At 36.4% G+C, this 21,163-nt stretch overlaps 2 protein-coding genes across 4 annotated transcripts in view; both read left to right on the forward strand.

The window, feature by feature from the left end:
* LOC128242268 (nucleolar protein 9-like) overlaps window positions 1–15,028 on the forward strand; it is a 104,852-nt gene extending 89,824 nt beyond the window's left edge. For 2 of the 3 annotated variants that reach the window (XM_052959360.1, XM_052959359.1), the window contains one exon: window positions 14,003–15,028. Coding sequence is in view for 1 of the 3 variants with exons in the window: in XM_052959359.1 (XP_052815319.1) it covers window positions 14,003–14,070 (68 nt within the window). In the remaining 2 variants the exon portion in view is untranslated. Of the gene's footprint in view, window positions 1–6,423; window positions 6,503–14,002 lie in introns of all 3 variants that reach the window. The other variant, XR_008262568.1, reaches the window with a different exon arrangement.
* Window positions 15,029–17,554: 2,526 nt separating this feature from the next.
* Window positions 17,555–20,763, forward strand: LOC128244168 (uncharacterized). The gene is made up of 4 exons (XM_052962185.1): window positions 17,555–17,590; window positions 18,649–18,721; window positions 19,392–19,516; window positions 19,643–20,763. Exons 1-4 carry the CDS (start codon window positions 17,555–17,557, stop codon window positions 19,760–19,762), a joined length of 354 nt encoding a protein of 117 aa, XP_052818145.1. The 3' UTR covers window positions 19,763–20,763.
* The last annotated feature ends 400 nt before the right edge of the window (window positions 20,764–21,163 follow it).

Raw genomic sequence — 21,163 nt, forward strand, 5'->3', positions numbered from 1 at the left:
CTAGTGGACCTCTACAAAGTTTGTTCAAATTATGGCCCTGGGGTCAAAATTGGCCACACCCCGGGGCTGATGGGTTTTCTCTATATGTGTTATAGTGAAAACTTAAAAAATCTTCTCCGAACTCACAAAGACAAGTAACATCTTAATTTAAACTGGATAACATATTACGTACACATACCAATTTTCAATATGGGCCACATACAACAATTAATAACAAATATACATATATAGATACACACGTAAAATCAAGTAGTGACAAGAGCTTAGATATTTGGCATGATATATCATCTAGTTGACTTGTACCAATATTGTTCAATCTTTGGCCCTGGGGTCAAAAAATGGCCCCACCTGGGCGGTCATGGGTTTCCTTATATATGTATATGATGAAAACTTATAAAATCTTCTTCTCCGAAACCAAAAGGCGAAGGCCTTAGATATTTGGTATGAAGCATTGTTTATCGGACCACTATTAAGATTGTTCAAACTTTAGCCCTGGGGTCAAAATTGGCCACGCCCCGTGTTCATAGGCTTAGGTTTTCAATATTTTTATATAGTCTTATATAATAAAACTTTAAAAATCCTCTTCTCCAAAATATAAGACCTAGAGCTTTCATGTTTGGTATATAGTGTTACGTAGTGGACCTACACCAAAGGTATTCAAATTATTGTCCCGGGGTCAAATTGGCCTTGCTCAGGGGTCATTTGTTTTTACATTGTCTTGTCACTTAAACATCTTTTCCTCTGAAAGTAAAGGTCAGAATGACTCCATACTTGATATGTAGCATCCTTACATGGTCCTCTCTTAACTTTGTTCAAATGGTTTTGTTTGGCCCCTTTTAGGGGTCACCAGAGCAAAAAATAGAAAAACCTTTAAACAACTTGATCTTATTAACTGCTTGATGGATCTTCAAGTCTGAAGCATCCTAGCATGGGCCTCTGTCAGGTCTTTTCAAATAATTTTGTTTGGCCCCTTTTAAGGGCCACCAGAGCTAAAATTAGTAAAAAAAAACTTAACATTTTCTGCGCACGAACCCCTTGATAGATCTTCAGCAAATTTGGTTTGAAGTGTCCTTGCATGGACCTCTCTTAATCCTTTCCCGCATGATTGTGCCAAATTGCCCCTTTATCTATTCCTGCATGATTGTTCCAAATTGTCCCTTTATCGATTACCGCATGATTGTTCCAAAATGTCCCTCTATCGATTCCCGCATGATTGTTCCAAAATGTGCCATGCTTATTTACGGTCATTTATTTACATATCTGTTGCTTATTTTTTCGCAACAAATGCATTTATGTGTAATATAAACATCGATAATTATATAAATAATGAAAAAAGATGATGTTACTATTCAAGATTTTCGGAAAATTGCGACTAAAAGAGACAGAGGTCAAACACGCCTTAAAAGTTCACAGCGCATGCTTGACGCGTGCTTGTCTCGTTTTTTTAATGGAAAATCCCCATACACGTCACTAGCTATTTAAAACTACCAATAATTAATATCAAATAAATATATCCTATTGATCACGCGCTAATGACGTCACCTATCATGGTTTAGAAATGTGTCAAAATGGCTGATTTACGATGTAGTAAACAAGAGTCTGGCTTGAATAAACACATGTCATTTGTCACTTCTGTTTCCAAAAATGGAATGTTAATCTGGTAATAAAAATGTCCCCTTACGTCTGTTAATCAAAGTTAGTATTTTGTTGTGAATACACGGATAATAATAAAATTATATGTGATATGACCCAGTTTGACAGCTGTTAAAACACGTGTTCTCTCGATCTCGATAAATACACAAGAATGTTGTCGTAATTATCCATCCATTTCGGACCGTGATTTATTGCCTTGTGTTGACAGATTTTAATTATAATATTATTACGGAATCACTAAATTTAATTTAAATAGCGATTCTGACTATTAAAAATTCGAGTTGTTCGGCTTGTTGAGGGCAATATCTAGTACGTTCCCAAAGTTTTTAAAACTGTGCCAGTAATAGACCCAGCCTTTTATTTTGATATTTGCAATTATTTTATTCAATTCATTTCAAAACAACGGACATGCAAATTTTATTTATGAGAACAATGAATCTGAAATAACATTTGTAGTTTGCCCAATTAAATTGTGTTTATTTTTTAACAATGCATGATTTCTGTGATTTGAATATTTGTTTATTGTCAAAACCTTTTTAGATTAAACTATGATCACTAGATTCGAAATTTAATACACTACAAATACTATATTCATTATTTGAATTTCTAACATTATTTTAATCAAAAGAAATACTACAAAATATTTAAGTTGTTATGCATAGGTGTCAATGGAAATATAGTATATAATATGAAATCAATTGAAACATCTTCAATTTTTCACAGGAGTTGTGTTTCTCTATAAATATTCAACCAAATAATTTAGACAACAGAATAAAAATTATACCACTGGATTGGAAATTCATTTACCTACAAACTTTATATTGAACTATAATTGATTAAACCAAAAGAAATGCTAGAAAAATAAGATAGAAATGCATAGGGGGCAATTTTTCAATATTCTCCAATAACCTCCTATGCAGTAGGGGTACTTATAGGGGCTTATTATCTATTGGCTACTGGTTATCAATGGACTGATAAGCCATGCAGTGGCAGGCCTAATATGGCTGATTTGACATGAGGGAAAGGGTTAAATTTGTTCACATAATTTTGTTTGGCCCGGTTGCCATGGCAACCTAAAGGAAAATGTCAACAATTGGTTATAATCATCTTCTTCTCCTAAAACGCTTTGACAATTTTGATGAAACTTCATAGGAATGATCCTTGGTTGGTGCTTTTTCAAAATTGTTCAAAGAAATTAATTCCATGTAGAACACTGGTTGACATGGCAACCTAAAGGAAAAGTGTCAACAATTGGTTACAATCATCTTCTTCTCCTAAACCGCTTGGACAATTTTGATGAAACTTCATAGGAATGATCCTTGGTTGGTGCTTTTTCAAAATTGTTCAAAAAATTAATTCCATGCAGAACCCATGGCAACCTGAAGGAAAATATAGGCTGTCGTGTCCGCGCTGTGACTTACTCTTATATGGACAGATTTTAAAATGACTTGCCATATGTTTTCGACATACCAAGACAACGTGTCGTGTGCAAGACCCATGTCCCTACCTCTAATGTGAAAGATACACTAAGTGTTTATTCACAATGGAATGCTGAATATGAGGACATAAAGAGTGTTGGCTGTCATTTAGTATGATTGGTTTTTTTTCTATGCTCAGAGGCAATTTAATATAACTTGCAATATGTATTTGACACATAAAGCAAGATCAACTTTTTATGTACTTGTTCATTGATCAATGTCACATTGGGGGGCATTTGTCACATACTTTGACAGCTCTTGTTCAATATTCTTTGAGAAACGAGCTATATTAATAACAAAGGTTAAACTCTTTTACTCAGGTGAGCGATTTAGGGCCCTCATGGCCCTCTTGTTACATTGTCTTGTCACTTAAACATCTTTTCCTCTGAAAGTAAAGGTCAGAATGACTCCATACTTGATATGTAGCATCCTTACATGGTCCTCTCTCAACTTTGTTCAAATGGTTTTGTTTGGCCCCTTTTAGGGGTCACCAGAGCAAAAAATAGAAAAACCTTTAAACAACTTGATCTTATTAACTGCTTGATGGATCTTCAAGTCTGAAGCATCCTAGCATGGGCCTCTGTCAGGTCTTTTCAAATAATTTTGTTTGGCCCCTTTTAAGGGCCACCAGAGCTAAAATTAGTAAAAAAAACTTAACATTTTCTTCGCACGAACCCCTTGATAGATCTTCAGCAAATTTGGTTTGAAGTGTCCTTGCATGGACCTCTCTTAAATTTGTTCACATAATTTTGTTTGGCCCCTTTTAGCTAAAAATAGAGTAGAAAATGATTATTCTCGTGAACCTCTTGATGGATATTTACCAAATTTGGTCTGAAGCACCCTTGCATAGACTTCTCTCAAATGTATTAAAACAATTTTGTTTGGTCTCTTTTATTTTCATATTTCTTATAATATGCATGAATGTTCTCAAAATGTCAAGACTTATATCATTGTTGTGTACGCTAAATTACTGAAATACGACGATAATTATCGAAATACACAAGACAGTTATCGAATTATGCCTTATATACAATTTTTTGTTTGATTTTTACTTCAATATAATTTATGTTGTAAATACTAGTGTTGGGAATCGGTTGCAATTTTACTATCGATGATCGGTTCCACTCAAGTAACCGATTATCGATAGTACAATCGGTTTTTAAAATACTAGATAGTACCTGAGTTGTAGTTTTATATTCATGTAGAGTATTAAACTCTTATTCATTATATGCATATACCTTATGTCTATGATTGAAGTTATTAAGTGTTGTTGTATAAAAAATAGTTCATTTCCTTGCTCATTGTGGCTTTCATCAGCCATTTTGTTAAAGATAACATCTTAACACTTACTAAAAATATTTTTTTCGATAATCGATTATAACTAAATACTATCGATTGTCGCCGATTTCAGACCCAACCAATCGATTTTCGATTATAATCGATCATCGGAACATCACTAGTAAATACTTTACCAACCTCAATTTTTCGGCTCCGATTATTACATTTTTCCGCTGCGTCCTATCTTATATATTAAGGGTTTTTAACCCATTTTTTCAACTATTTTTTTGCCTGTGTCCTATCTATGCTAGCGTCCTATACATGATATAATACGGTACCTTTCAGCCAAGTCAAAAAAAAGAAAACAACATATGCTGCAAATTTGTTTTTCCATCATTTCCATTCTTTGAATGAATAATCCAGGAATTTGTTCTTTGCAAATCACTGATACTCTTTTTTTCATGTCTTGAATTTCACAATTTATTGTTAACACAATGCTCTAGTATCAAGAAGAACAACAAACTGTTCCTAAAATAATCTAAAACCTTAGTACAGTGCTCCAGCGAGCCCCTTTTTTGAGGGCGGTTACCTCTAAGTTGGAGGTCACACTTAGTGTTTATTCACAATGGTATGTTGCATATAAGTACATGGAGGTTAGGCTGTCGTAACCGGGCGGTAACTTTCTCTTGAATGGACAGATTTTAAAATGACTAGCCACATATTTTCGACATACCAAGACGACATGTCGTGTGCAAGACCCATGTCCCTACCTCTAAGGTGAAAGATACACTAAGTGTTTATTCACAATGGAATGCTGAATATGAGGACATAAGAGTGTAGGCTGTCAAGTATGGGTGGTATTTCAGAGGCAATTTATAATAACTTGCAATAACAATTTGACACGTAAAGGCAAGATCAACTTTTCATGTACTTGTTCATAGGTCAATGACACATTCGGGGGCATTCGTCTCATACTGTGACAGCTCTTGTTCAATATTCTTTGAGAAACAAGCTATATTGATAACAAAGGTTAAACTCTTTTACTCAGGTGAGCAATTTAGGGCCATCATGGCCCTCTTGTTTACTTTTGGTATAAAATACATTACGGTATGAATACAGATTCGTTTCTTATTACCTACATGAGTAATGTGCAGTAAAAATTCTGTTTAAACTTTTGATTCCCCCACTCGGGTTTGGATTTAGGAGGTGGAGGGCATATAGAGATGCCTTTGTCCATGTGTGCGTCTGTCCATAAGTATTAAGTGAACTTGTATCCTACAAAACTATTTACCTCGAGTCCTCAAACCTTAGGGGAATGTTGTTGAGCTCCTCGGGTTTTGTTTACCACTGCACTTAGTAAAACCAGAGTTATGGCCATTGAATTAGCAATAATTGGCATTATTGGATTTTTGTCGCTTAAAACTGCAATAATATTTCATCTTAAGTCATATAACCTTGGGGTAATGATATTCAGGAGATCAAGTTGTGCACCTAGGGTTTTGTTTCCTGCTGCACAAGTACCACAAGTACAATTGAGCTATAGAACTTCAGTGAACTTGTTAAATATTACCTTTTGGGATGTATTCTATAAAGAGAATGCGGTATCTAAACCCAACCAGAATTCCTGTCATTTTATGTCACGCTGTTATTTCTTTTGTATACATTTTACAGACAAATGCAGGGTTAGACACTAACATTTTTCACAAGGTAGTCCCTCGGACTACTGGATCTAAAATCCAGGTAGTCCAGCAAAAATTCTGATAGTCCAAAAAAAATGCAAGCCTGCAACGGATTCCTTCAGTGTTTTGTTAGACTTCTCCTTAAAAACATTGTCAGTATAACCCTTTGATTGATCATGTTTCTTATCTGTCTCAATCTTAAAATTTCCACATTCTTCAAAACAATGTTTGGCCTTCAATTTTAAAACCTTTAAAAGTCTAAAATCCATGCTAAAATACCCCAGAATAAAAATCTAAAAACCATGCTAAAATACCCCATAATCTGTCACTTTCAGGAAAATGGTGCAATAAATCAATTGACACCTCGACCGAGATCGTTGCTAAGTTACAGCACAAATGACAGACATCCTACTGGTCAGCACTATTTGATAATTGATATTGGCATTCTACTATTCAGTAGTCTTTGTAAATCTATTAAAATGACATACAATTATGCTTTAAAAATATAATGAAATTTATTCCCAAAATGTTATTAATTAATTAGGAGTAAGATAAGAATTGTTATTGGCCCTAACTTCAATGTATAAAATGTTACGACATTTTGGCGCGAAAATTAACGCACACAATTTCTGCCGTCGTCTGCACTTACACTGAATAAGACATTTATGAGCAGTATGATTATTTTTTAAGCTGCTCTTCTAAAAGCCAGTTAAAATATTTCACAAGCCATACATAATTCCTTCTGTCTGCTTCATCAAAATACCGACATTTGACAATACTCTAAACGATAAATAAATAACCATGACGTATTTTCAGAAAATCTAAAAATAGTAACAACCATCAAGTTTTTGCTAACATCGTATCTATCATTGTTTCTGACTGAAAATGCAAGAGATTTAGAAATTCTACCTCATTTTAAACCCAAATCTACCTGGTTGACACTGGCAGACTTTCACGTGTCTGACGATTAAAACACACCATACAGTGCAAAATGGTTTTTCCCTTTCGAAATAAAGACATTCTACAGACTGGTTTAAATATTGATCGAAAGGCTGTACGAATTGCACGCGAAACTCCCTGAACAGTCCCGGTTGTCTGGAAAATGCTCGGCCATCTTCGGCAAACTTTAGAATGAGTATTTACCAGTGATACTCGGCTTTTTTAAAATTTTAACAACCCATTTTACGCAAGTTTAAACGTTATAAATATTTTATGCTCAATTACCTAATGTCATATATACTTTTTCTAGTAGTCCAACGGACTATTGAATTAAAATTTCTTGTAGTCCGAGCACAAAACTGGTAGTCTCGGACTACCGGACTACCATTAGTGTCGAACCCTGCAAATATTATCAGGTAAATGAAGTTAAATGTTGTTCACAAACACATTTTCAAAACAAACAAAAAAACGCTAAACAGATAGATGTATTAATAAATAAATGTTTAATAAATCTGATTTTAAACATCATGTCTTTTTTTAGCCAAGTCTACATGAGTGAAGTCTATTTTTAGCAAAGTCAAGTCTAGGATAAAAGGGAAACAACTTGCTTTTTGGTTGTGCAGTTGGTTTTGTGTATTACTCTCCCTTGTTCATGTTCAAAGGCCAATGGCCATTTTTAGCACTTAAATGGCCAAACTCTCTGTCGTTCGCACATCCATCTAAACACAATTGCTTGTGAATGTTTGTTCAAATTATACCCCTGGGGTCATTACATTGTCTGAAACAGCTATGCAGACCATTGCTATTTTGAATAAGGCTTAATTTAGTGGTCCGCTAACTTGGTTGTTCAAATTATGCCGCTGGGGTCAAAACTGGCACTGCCACGGGGGGGGGGGGGGGGGGGGGGGGTCACAAGTTTCCTAGAGACTTATTTAAGAAATATTTTCAAAATCTTCTTGTTTCAAAACACAAGGCACATACCTTTGATTTTTGTTGTGGATCATCATATGATGCTCGTCTAGCAAAACTGCTGAAATTATGCCCCTTGGGCAAAAGCTGGCCCCACCCCTTTTGACCTACTTTTTATGCCCTCGAAGGTGGGCATATAAAAATTGCACCGTCCGTCTGTCGGAACATCCGTCCGTCCATGTGTCTGGCTCAATAGCTCGTGTCCGGGCTGTAACTTTCCCTTGTATTGACAGATTTTAAAATAACTTGCCACATGTGTTCCACATACCAAGACGACATGTCGCATGCAAGACCCATGTCCCTACCTCTAAGGTCAAGGTCACACTTAGGTGTTTATTCACAATGGAATGCTGCATATAAGGACATAGAGTATAGGTTGTCGTGTCCGAGCTGTAGCTTTCTCTTGTATGGACATATTTTAAAATAACTTGCCACATGTGTCTGACATACCAAGACGACATGTCACGTGCAAGACCCGTGTCCCTACCTCTAAGTTCAAGGTCACACTTAGTGTTTATTCACAATGGAATGCTGGTTATAAGGACATAACAGGGGTAGGTTGTCAAGTATGGGTGGTATTTTTTTATGTTCAGAGGCAATTTAAAATAACTTGCCATATGTATTTGCATGGTTGAAAGTTTTTAGTATTGATACTGAATTCAGTATTTTGGAAAATATTTATCCTATATAATGTATTGTAAAAATGGCATTTCCCTATGTAAACACCCTATTTTCAGTATTTTGGAAAATTCAAACTTTCACCCATGTATTTGACACGTAAAGGCAAGATAAACTTTTCATGTACTGACGTTGTTGGTAGGTCAATGTAGCATTCGGGGGCATTCGTCACATACTGTGACAGCTCTTGTTTATTTTTATAGCTACAGCAATCCAATTTGGACCATGTGTACAGTTGCAAATCAGCATCAATGTTGTCCTCGGATGTCCTTGACTTTGACCAACTTTTTTATTTTTAAAGCTACAGAAATGAAATTTTGACCATGAGTACAGTTTTGAAAGCAATTTTTTTTTCCTCAGATGACCTTTACTTGGCACATACCAGTAGAGCATAGGCCCTCATGGGCCTCTTGTATTGGAGTGTCATTGTCAGTTGACACTGGTTGACTTTGTTCTTGGGGTTACATAGTAAACATCAAAAAATAAATAACAAAATATCAACATTAAAGTTATGGAAGCCAGCACTAAGTAGAACCAGAGTTATAGCCATTGATATAGCAAAAAATGGCTTATTTTGACTTGTTGAACTTGACTTGCTCATAACTTCAAAATTATTAGTCATACATCTTTCAGGAAGGTACTTGGTGTTGTTATGTTGTGGAACTTATAATTTTGGTGCACATTTTTGAAGAATGGACAAAATAATGGCCCTTACTTTTGTGACAAATGTGGCAAGTGGGGGCACATTTCTAGTTTGCATTTTATTAGCTCACTAGAGCACGAAGTCAGTCAGTCCATCCGTCCGTCAGTCAGTCGACAATTGCTTAAAAAACATCCCCTCTGAAACTACCTGGCCAAATTCAGTGAAACTTCACACGAAGCTTCCTTGGGTGTCCCTCTTCAAAAATACAACAAGGGGTCATGCTTTATTAACATAACAACAACAACAAAATGGCTGACTTCCTGTTTTGCTTTAAGAAACATCTCCTCTGAAACTACCAGTCCAAATTCAATGAAACTTTACAGGAAGCTTCCTTGGGTGACCGTCTACAAAAATACAACAAGGGGTCGCGATTGATCAACAACAACAATCTGGTGTTAAAATCTTGATAGTTGTGTAAAGTTTACTCTTGATGCAACGGCAGCAAGTCTTGCTCTTTGGTCTCCTTTTCTGTTGAACAGTGCATTGTCTATTTTAAGTTTTTCTATTTTTAGTAACAAGGGATTATATGTTATATTGTTTAATTCTTCAAATTAGTCACTTTTAAGGTAATACAGTAAAACTGCGGTCGTTCGAACAAGCGGTCGTTCGAGAACCGGCGTTTCCTCAAGATCGGAGCTTGGTCCCGAACTTTTTTCCTTCTATTTTCATATAAAATATACCTACGCTGCCTCGAAACCTAATTATGTCGAGGAGTCAAGCAATATTCACGGTCCCAAGAACACAAATCATGCACAAAACCTTATGGCTCCCTCGAGGTCATAATTTCACACTTTTTCCCGAACGCTTGTTCCAATATAAACAAACAATTGATAGGTATTAAAATTTTCGCCAGTTGTAAAAATTGCAATGGCAGTTGAAAGGCAATTGATAAGGTGTGAAAAACCGTTTTACACTGTTAACACATGACCGATATTAGTTGATATGGGCATTTGAGAAGATAATTATGAGAAGTTAATGACGAGAAGTTAATTGTGGAAATGCAAATGAGTAATAGAACAGAACAAAATTTATTACACGTAAACTAGACAGTTTTTTGTGTTTCATATACATATTAAATATATTACAATTACAATTAAGTAATAAAAATGTTAATAAACACTACCATATCGCTCCAACATCGGAATCTCTGAAAAGAATTCTTATTTGTCACTTTGCTTTTCAATATGGCCATTTGATTTATTGATTTACATGTATTGATATTTCTTTTACATTTTATATTATATAACACATAATCGGTGTTTTAGTGAACAGATTACTTTGTTCTTGAAATATATTTCATAACAGACTGGAGAATTGAAAATTAGGTCGTTGGAAACATCGGTTCCCTCGAGGTTTAGGCTCGGTCCCTGGCGACCTCGAGCGATAGCAGTTTTACTGTAATTGTTTTTTTCATAGGTTTATATGTTAGGAAATATTATATCTCTTTATTTTCTAGAAGAATTTCATTTTTACTCAACGATAAAATGATAAATTAAATGATCAGACTTTTCCATTGAACTACAAGTCATGTAGACCATTGTAATTGTACAATCTTATATTTTACGTGGTTAGTGAATACACCTTATTAGCAGGCAAACAAGACTGTAACTTACACCCATTGATAGGAAGCAATGCTGTGTTGGATTAAAATTTAGACAATGTTACAATAGGCTCTTCATAAGTATTTGTTTCCAATCCTCACAATTTAAAGTTGTTATATATATATTTTATTGGATGGTGCGCTGTCCGTCGTTCCTGTGTCTTACAAAATTGCTTGTGAAAATCAAATTATGCCTCTGGGGTCACAACTTCCTATGCCATGAGGTTTTCTGTGGACTTATCAAAAATCTTCTTGTCTGACACCGCTAGGCCGAGACCTTTAATAATTTGTTACGACAATCATATAGTGGTTCTCTACCAAGATTGTGAAAATTACGCCCTTGGGTCAAATCTTGTGGTTGGATGACCTTGACTGTGACTGCCTTTAACTTTCTTATTTATGAAGATACAGCAATGAAATTATGATCTTGTGTAAAGTTTTGAAAACAAATATCAATATTGTCTTCGGATGACCTTGACTGTGACTTTTACCCACTTCCTGTTTTTTAGCTCTACTGGCCAAAGGCCAGAAGAGCTTATGCGATGGTAATGTGTACGTAGTATGTGCATCCGTGCGTTCGTGGGTCTGTAAACAATTGCTTGTGAACACGATACAGTCTTCAGTTTTGATTGTATCTCGATGAAACTTGTACAGTATCTAAATATCCATTAGAGCTTGGTTCCTTTCGAAAACCAGCCAGCTCCGCCCATGCATGCCTAGATTATGGCCCTTGATAGTATAAAAAAATGTTATTGCGTAAACAATTGGTTGTGAACATGATACAGTCTTCAGTTTTGATTGTATCTCGATGAAACTTGTACAGTATTTAGATATCCATTAGAGCTCGGTTCCTTTCGAAAACCAGCCAGCTCCGCCCATGCATGCCTAGATTATGGGCCTTGATAGTATAAAAAAATGCTATTGTGTAAACACTAGCTTGTGAACACAATACAGTCTTCAGTTTTGATTGTATCTCGATGAAACTTGTACAATATTTAGATATCCATTAGAGCTCGGTTCCTTTTGAAAACCAGCCAGATCTGCCCATGCATGCCTAGATTATGGGCTTTGAAAGTATTAAAAAATCAGTTTGTCTGTAAACAATTGCTTGTGAACATGATACATTCTTCAGTTTTGATTGTATCTCGATGAAACTTGTACAGTATTTAGATATCCATTAGAACTTGGTTCCTTTTGAAAACCAGCCAGATCCGCCCATGCATGCCTGGATTATGGGTCTTGAAAGTATAAAAAATGCTATTTTAAGCTAAGTCTATTTTAAGCCAAGTCTACATGAGCGAAGTTTATTTTTAGCCAAGTTTACATGTAAAGTCACAATTGCTTGTGAAGGTTTGTTCAAATTATGCCCCTGGGGTCATTACTACCCCCCCCCCCCCCCCCCCCCCCCCCCCTACCACCACCACCACGGAGATTGTTCTGCAAGGGACCAGTGCAGCAAATGCAAACGACCTCGGCGACGTTGGTGGAGGCCCAGGGAAGAATTCCCTTTTCTTTGTAAGGGACGGAAACCCCCCCCCCCCACGCTTAAATGGGGGAAATGTTAAAAACCTTTCCGTCTGGAACCACTATGCAAATCCTTGCTATTTTGATCAAGGCTTTATTTAATGGTCCACTACCATGGTTGTTTATGCCCCTTGGGTCAAAACTGTCCCTGCCCTGGGTGTCACTATTTTCTTAGAGACTTGTTGTGGAGCATCATATGATGCAATTGAAAACATTTGAAATAATGCCCCTTGGGCAAAAGGTGGCCTCACCCCTTTTGACTTACTTATTCATTTTTAAAGCTACAGTAATGAAATTTTGACCATGTGAACAGTTTTGCAAACAAGCATTAATGTTGTCTTCGGATGACCTTGACTTTGACCGACTTTTTATTTTTAAAGCTACAGAAATGAAATTTTGACGATGGGTACAGTTTTGAAAGCAAATATTTTTTACCCTCAGATTACCTTTACTTGGCACATATTAAAATAGTTCATGCAACTAATCTGCTTACAACACTTCCTGTCCTCAGATGTTGAACGTGCAGCGTTTTCAGCTAACCCAAACACTAAAAGTGAACTATATATTTGTTGCCATGCCCAGTAGAGCATAGGCCCTTTTGGGCCTCTTGTTTAAAGGTGCAGCAATAATATTTTGACCATGTGTTCAGTTTGGAAAACAAATATCAGTGCTGTGCATTACCTTTATTGTACTTTTTTGACATCTTATTATACCCCCACAAACGAAGTTTGAGGGGGTATATAGGAGTGAGCTTGTCAGTCGGTCGGTCGGTCGGTCGGTCAGTCGGTCTGTCAGTTTTCATGGTTTTCAGATGATAACTCATGAAAGGTTAGACAGATTTGAAAAATTTTTGGTACACAGGTGTAACATCAGAAGATACAGGTCAAGTTCGATATTGGGGCTGGTGGGGCCAAGGTCAAGGTCACTGTTACTAAAAATAGAAAAACGGTTTCCGGACAATAACTCATGAAAGGCTTGACAGATTTGAACAATTTTTGGTACACAGGTGTAACATCAGAAGATACAGGTCAAGTTCGATATTGGGGCTGGTGGGGCCAAGGTCAATTTCACTGTTACTAAAAATAGAAAAACGGTTTCCAGACGATAACTCATGAAAGGCTAGTTTTTCTTGTCAGCAGTGTAACTTCTAAATTACTCAACAGATTTAAATAAAGCAATACATGCATGATAAAAGAAGATGCAGTAACCTTGGAGTTATGGCCTCTTTTCAAAGGAATGGTTTGCCATTCCTGTGTCCAGGCGGCATTTGGGGATACCGTCACTCCTGTGACAGCTCTAGTTTTTGAAGCTACTGTTTTGAAATTTGGATCATATGTACAGCTTTGAGAACAAATATCAAGCTATATTGATTACAAAGGTTAAACGCTTTTATTCAGGTGAGCGATTTAGGGCCATTATGGTCCTCTTGTTTGTATTTTCTAGTTACAATTATAGTACTAGTATATATATATATATATATATATATATATATCCTTTTCAGGGGCACCAGTTTCAAAGAAAAAGAAGAAAATGAAGAAAAAAATGAAGCCAATAACTGTTGCATCATAGTTTTTGTGTCGCCTGAAAAGACGACATATAGGGGTTACTTTCGTCGGCGGCAGCGTTGGTGGCGGCTTCATTATTCATGCTTAAAGTTTTGTCTGGGGCATATCTTGTAGAATATAAGAGTTATCAACTTGAAACTTCATATGTAGATAGATCTCATGGAGGGCAAGTGCAGTGCACAATAACAGTAACTCTTGCTTTCTTAGTTTTAAAGTTATTGCCCTTCGTTAATTTTTATGCTTAAAGTTTTGTCCGGAGCATATCTTGAAGAATATAAGAGGTATCAACTTGAAACTTCATAGCTAGATAGATCTCATTGAGGGCAAGTGCAGTGCACAAGAACCGTTACTCTTGCTGCCATATTTTTAGAGTTATTGCCCTTTGTTAATTTTCTTGCTTAGGTTTTGTCCGTGGCATATCTCGTAAATTATAGGAGGTATCAACTTGAAACTTATTCCGTAGGTATATCTGATTGAGGGAAAGTGCAGTGCACAAAAACCGTAACTCTTGCATCTATATGTTTAGAGTTATTGCCCTTTGTTAATTTTCAAGCTTAAATTTTGTCTGTTGGTGAACTGGAGTCTTACTTCAGCCATCATAAACTGGTCTGGATAGCAGTTTAGACAGAAGCAAGACAGAGATGCTCATTTCACACCTGAAAACATATTAATCCATTATCTTCAAATTATTTCTCAATGTCATTGACTTCAGTATTTATTGTGCTCATTTTTGCTTATATAACCAATTGCTTGCCCCTGGCTTAACGTTGTTACCTTCAGTTCAAATGCCACCTACACTTGAAAGTTAAATGGCAACATCATTGTCTATGAATGAATAAAATGCCAATCTAACAGCTATAATGTCAACAGTAAATAATTCGTCAGGCGACACATCCGACTGGCAGAGTTCTAGTTAACAGATATTTGTTATTATAATTATGAGAAAATAAAGTTTAATGAATTCCTATATTCTTTACTAGTTATACACCTGACAAACGAAGTTTGAAGGGGGCTATATTGGAATCACCCTGTGGTTGGTCGGTCGGATGGTCGGTCGGTTGGTCCGTTGCAATTTACCTTGTCCGGAGCATAACTTAAAAACTACTGGATGGAAATGGATTAAACTTCATACAATGATAGAGCATAATGAGAGGAAGTGCAGTGTACAATAACCATAACTCTATTCTTGCTTATTACTGAGTTATTGCCCTTTGTTACCTTTGTCCAGAGTATAACTTGAAAAGTACTGGATGGAATTCATTGGAACTTCATACAATGGTAAAGCACAATGAGAGGAAGTGCAATGTTCAAGAACCATAACTCTACTTTAGCTAATCACTAAATTATTGCCCTTTGTTGTTTTTTTGCTGTCAAATATTTTTGCAGACATTAACTTGCAAACTACTAGATGGAATTTATTAAAACTTAATACAATGGTAAAGCACAATGAGAGGAAGTGCAGTGCCCTTTGTTACTTTTTCTTTTCCAGAGATAATGAGAGGGAGTGCAGTGTACAGGAACTGCAATTCTATTTAAGCTAATTACAGAGTTACTGCCCTTTGTTACTTTTTCTTGTCCGGAGCATAACTTGTAAACTATTGGATGGAATTTAATAAAACTTCATACAGTGATAGATCATAATGAGAGGAAGTGCAGTGTACAGGAACTGCAATTCTATTTCAGCCAATTACAGAGTTACTGCCCTTTGTTACTTTGTCTTGTCCGGAGCATGACTTGAAAACTATTGGATGGAATGTAATAAAACTTCATACAGTGATTGATCATAATGAGAGGGAGTGCAGTGTACAGGAACCGCAATTCTATTTTAGCTAATTACAGAGTAACTGACCTTTGTTACTTTTCTTGTCCGGAGCATGACTTGTAAACTATTGGATGGAATTTAATAAAACTTCATACAGTGATAGATCATAATGAGAGGAAGTGCAGTGTACAGGAACTGCAATTCTATTTCAGCCAATTACAGAGTTACTGTCCTTTGTTACTTTTTCTTGTCCGGAGCATAACTTAAAAACTATTGGATGGAATTTAATAAAACTTCATACAGTGATTGATCATAATGAGAGGGAGTGTAGTGTACAGGAACCGCAATTCTATTTCAGCTAATTACAGAGTTATTGCCCTTTGTTACTTTTCTCTTGTCCTGAACATAACCTGAAAACTACCGGATAGAATGTAATAAAACTTTATACAATGGTACAGCACAATGAGAAGGAGTTCAGTGTACATGAATCATTACACTATTTTAGCAAATTACAAAGTTATTGCCTTTTTCTGTGTTTTTTTTGTAAAACTTTTGTCCGTACAGTAACTTGAAAACTACTAGATGGAATTTCATAAAACTTCATACAATGATAAATCATAATGAGAGGCGGCGTTCGGGGGTATTAATCACCTTCATTGATAGCTCTAGTTTAAATGGTTAAATCTTTGGCTGCCTTATGGGTAAGTCATCAAAATTACCATATAGAAATTGTATGGCCTGTGATTTGGTCATCCATTTGAGTATTATATTACATAATAAAGCAGCATACAATAGATTGTACGTTTGCCATGATGAGGCTGTGTGGTGGACCCAAGACCCAGATACCAAATTGATTCTATGTTCAGGTTCAATTTTCAAAACCTACCAGGCAGAAAGATAAAAAACCTTGTGAAATCATACCACTTGGTATGTGGATAGAGGGCCATAGGGCGATTATGCACATCATTTTGTCAGACCAAATAAAGCACTCACAAATTTGTCCCATGTTTTTCTGTAAACTGTTGGGCTATGAAATCGGGATCGGGCATCAGAAATCTCGAAGTCTCTAGCCCCATTAGCTACCAGGGTAGATTGGCTAAGTTAGGATACTGGTATTCAAATGAATAATACATAAATGTATAGCAAGGCCCATAACTCTGCCTGTTATATTTGTTTAATTTTGCCTCTTGATTGGCTTGACTTGATTAATAGTATTATTTGATTTAAGCTCGACTTAGGAGAGCTATTCTTCTCGCCTTGGCGCCATCATCTCACATTACAGTTGTGTGTACATGTTACTATCATTGCGATAACCACTTAATGTACACTCGACCAATTTTTAACACATCATTTTTTAAATCTGCATATAGAAATTGGACTGTCGGATCATCCATCCCTCCCTTGCTAATGCTAGGCCCAGGGACTTTTTTAACTTAGCAGGCAGGTTGGTTATCACAAGAGATGAACCCTATTGATATTGAGGTCAAAGGTCAAGGTCTTTCAGACCTTTAGCTGAAAATCTGTTTCTGATCAATAACTGAAGATTACTGGAGCCCAGATTCTTAAACCTTGGTTACAAAGGCAGTTTGGGTATGACCAGAAGATAAACCCTTTTGATTTATACTACCGTGACGGTCATAGTGACATTCCATTTCTGATCAATAACTCAATAACACTAGGGCCCGGTGATTTTAAATTTGGTAGATAGGTTGGTCATGACCAGTAGATGAAGCCCATTAATTTCAAGACCAGTGGGTCAAAGGTACATCTTCAATAGTGCCCAACAATCTCATAAGTACAACAGACTTGAGTTTACATCCACTCCAACTTTACGAACTGCCAGGAATGGTTGTCATGATAACTATACTCTAGTCCATCTGAATGTATCAGCCCAAATACTTATGGCTATCTGTCCAATAAGGCCTTTCGGGGGCATTTTTCACATTTCTGGGCAGTTATATTTGCTGGGACCGAGGACTTATTTTCAGAAAAGCCATGACATACATGACTTGATCCCGTTTTTGGACCAGTAAATGCTTAATGCAGGGACCGTCACAACTGAGACCTCGGTATACATAAACAGTTCATCTTCACATTACACAATTGTAAAATACACACACACATTTAATAAATACATACATAATTACATTATAATGCTTTTTAAATGATTTTTTGTAGTATTTAAGCTTTTTTATAAAAAAAATTGTTACCCACATATCAGGGGTACAGGGTGATACAGGAATCCAGTGATTTCAAAATGTGAAATCCACTCAGAACTCATTTATTTAAATTAATAATTATTATCTTTTGTTTACATATTGGAAAGTGTCTCATGAAGGGTTTATATTTCAAATTTTATTGAAATTGGTCAAAAAATGAAGAAGTTGGAGCAATTTTTCAGTTGTTTTCGAAAATAGATTGGAAATCCGGAGTCGGGTCAAAAAGGCCCCGTACTAGAAAGGCCCGGTCTAGAAAGGCCTGGTCCAGAAAGGCCTACTTTTAAATCAAAGGAAACACCTGTATTGTGTTTGAGGGTGTTGTACTTTGATATTTTTCTTTAATGAGGTGATAATTCTCGTTTCACATTATCAGTTGCGGTGTGTCTTTAATATTTCACGGTAAAAATAGTAGTGTTAGGCAGAAGAAGTGTGAAACAGATATACCGTATTCATTCTATGTATGTGTGAGATCTTTAATAATATACTCAAAATAGAGTAAATAGAGTTCAAATGTATAAATTAAAGAACTATGTTCCAGATGTTTTTATTAGTCCAACATATGTCTTTGGTAATGAGTTTTCCGTGATTGTTGTGTTCTAAGGAAGTAAGGCCGCGACAGCATGCTGTGGAATGTGATTCCTGCCATCGCTGGCAACACCGCATTTGCGGAACAGGTAAGACTTTGAGATAATACATATTGTAAAACCGGATGGACAATTGATGAGGATTTTATTTTTTAAGTAAGCTAAGTAGTTGTATATTGGAAGTAAGAATATTGCAGTAAAAAACTTGATATAAAAGCTTTAACGGTATACGTCATTTATAAATTGCCAATATATGTATAGCTGAACAGGTATATTGCGTTCAATTTTATTTTTTAAGTAAGCTAAGTACTTGTATATTGGAGGTAAGAATATTGCAGTAAAAGGCTTAATATAAAAGCTTTAACAGTATACGTCGTTTATAAATTGCCAATATATGTATAACTGAACAGGTATATTGCGTTGCCCAATGTATTTTTGAACCATGTAAAAAATCACTATTCACTTCAATGTAGATATATCATGAAAAGACGCAGGTATAATGTAGAGAAATATTACGAAGTCCTGTTTTTGGGATTGTTTATTGGGTGTTTATTTTAAGTCTCTGTGACATGTATGCCATAGGGTCCATGGACACGCATTTCACACATTTCAGTAAAGGTGTTAATATTTGACTGTAAGGTATATGGTCAACTTGGAGATAAGTGGTAAGTAATACACGAAACAACATGTTTTAGAAAATAGAAATTTTGATAATGTATTTTAATCTCGTGTTTTCAATTCACAAACATGTTTTATTCAGGAATTTCCCTTGCTACGTTTCGGGAGGCAACAAAGAATGAGGCGGGGTTGACGTTTGTGTGCCGTCCGTGTCTGCAGCTATCCACTACAGTTGAAGATGCCGACATGCCGACGCTAGAACGGACGGTGAGTTAAATATTTAGCGAAAGAACCAAAATAAAATACATAGATTTTTATATATAGGAATAAATGGTGAATAATATAGAAATCTAATCTAATAAGAAATGCAGCAAAAATGATATTTCGTTGCAGATGCCAGTGGAAGAGAGAACTCCGACGACGATTCCGAGATGCCTTCTCTTAAACCCAGCGTGTTACCAGACGACTCAGCGTACGCGTACGACACTGATTATATCCATAATTGATTTTTAGCTCACCTGTCACTTTGTGACAAGGTGAGCTTTTGTGATCGCCTTTTGTCCGGCGTCCGTCGTGCGTCGTGGGTAGTGCGTCGTCCGTCAACAATTTACTTAAAAGACATCTCCTCCTTAACCGCTGGGCCAATATTAATAAAACTTCATAGGGATGTTCCTTGAGTGGTCTTCTATCAAAGTTGATCAAAGAATTCAATTCCATGCAGAACTCTGGTTGCTATGGCAACCAAAAGGAAAAACTTTAAAAATCTTCTTCTCCCTAACCACAAGGCTTAGGCCGTTGATATATGGTAGGTAGGATCACCAAATGGTCCTCTACCAAGATTGTTCAAATTATGGCCCTTGGGTCAAAATTGGCCCCGCCCCGGGGGGTCATGGGTTTTCTCTATATGTTTATAGTGAAAACTTAAAAAATCTTCTCCTCTGAACTTACTTGGCCTAGAGCTTAGATATTTGTAATGATTCATCGTCTAGTGGACCTCTACAAAGTTTGTTCAAATTATGGCCCTGGGCTCAAAATTGGCCCCGCCCCGGGGGGGTCATGGGTATGCTCTATATGTTTATAGTTAAAACTTCAAAAATCTTCTCCTCTGAACTTACTTGGACTAGAGCTTAGATATTTGGCATGATTCATCGTCTAGTTGACCTTTACAAAGATTGTTCAAATTATGGCCTTGGGGTCAAAATTGGCTCCGCCCTGGGGGGGTCATGGGTTTTCTCTATATGTTTGTAGTGAAAACTTCAAAAATCTTCTCCTTTGAACTTACTTGAACTAGAGCTTAGATATTTGGCATGATTCATCGTCTAGTGGACCTCTACAAAGACTGTTCAAATTATGGCCTTGGGGTCAAAATTGGCCCCGCCCCGGGGGGTCTTGGGTATACTTGATATGTTTATAGTTAAAACTTCAAAAATCTTCTCCTCTTAACTTACTTGGACTAGAGCTTAGATATTTGGCATGATTCATCGTCTAGTGGACCTCTACAAAGATTGTTCAAATTATGCCCTTGGGGTCAAAATTGGCCCCGCCCCGGGGGGTCATGGGTATTCTCTATATGTTTATAGTGAAAACTTCAAAAATCTTCTCCTTTGAACTTACTTGGACTAGAGCTTAGATATTTGGCATGATTCATCGTCAAGTGGACCTCTACAAAGATTGTTCAAATTATGGCCTTGGGGTCAAAATTGGCCCCGCCCCGGGGGGTCATGGGTATACTTGATATGTTTATAGTTAAAACTTCAAAAATCTTCTCCTCTTAACTTACTTGGACTAGAGCTTAGATATTTGGCATGATTCATCGTCTAGTGGACCTCTACAAAGATTGTTCAAATTATGGCCCTGTGGTCAAAATTGGCCCCGCCCCTGGGTGGTCATGGGTTTTCTCTATATGTTTATATT

This window comes from Mya arenaria, chromosome 8, assembly GCF_026914265.1.
Source record: "Mya arenaria isolate MELC-2E11 chromosome 8, ASM2691426v1".
NCBI classification, from domain to species: domain Eukaryota; kingdom Metazoa; phylum Mollusca; class Bivalvia; order Myida; family Myidae; genus Mya; species Mya arenaria.

Excerpts from the sequence above, each read along its gene's own strand:
- LOC128244168 (XM_052962185.1), top strand. The coding sequence starts at position 17,555 with ATGAAGCCCATTAATTTCAAGACCAGTGGGTCAAAG. Across the intron at positions 18,722-19,391 it reads ACACCGCATTTGCGGAACAG|GAATTTCCCTTGCTACGTTT; the intron begins GTAAGACTTTGA and ends TGTTTTATTCAG. Across the intron at positions 19,517-19,642 it reads TGCCGACGCTAGAACGGACG|ATGCCAGTGGAAGAGAGAAC; the intron begins GTGAGTTAAATA and ends ATTTCGTTGCAG.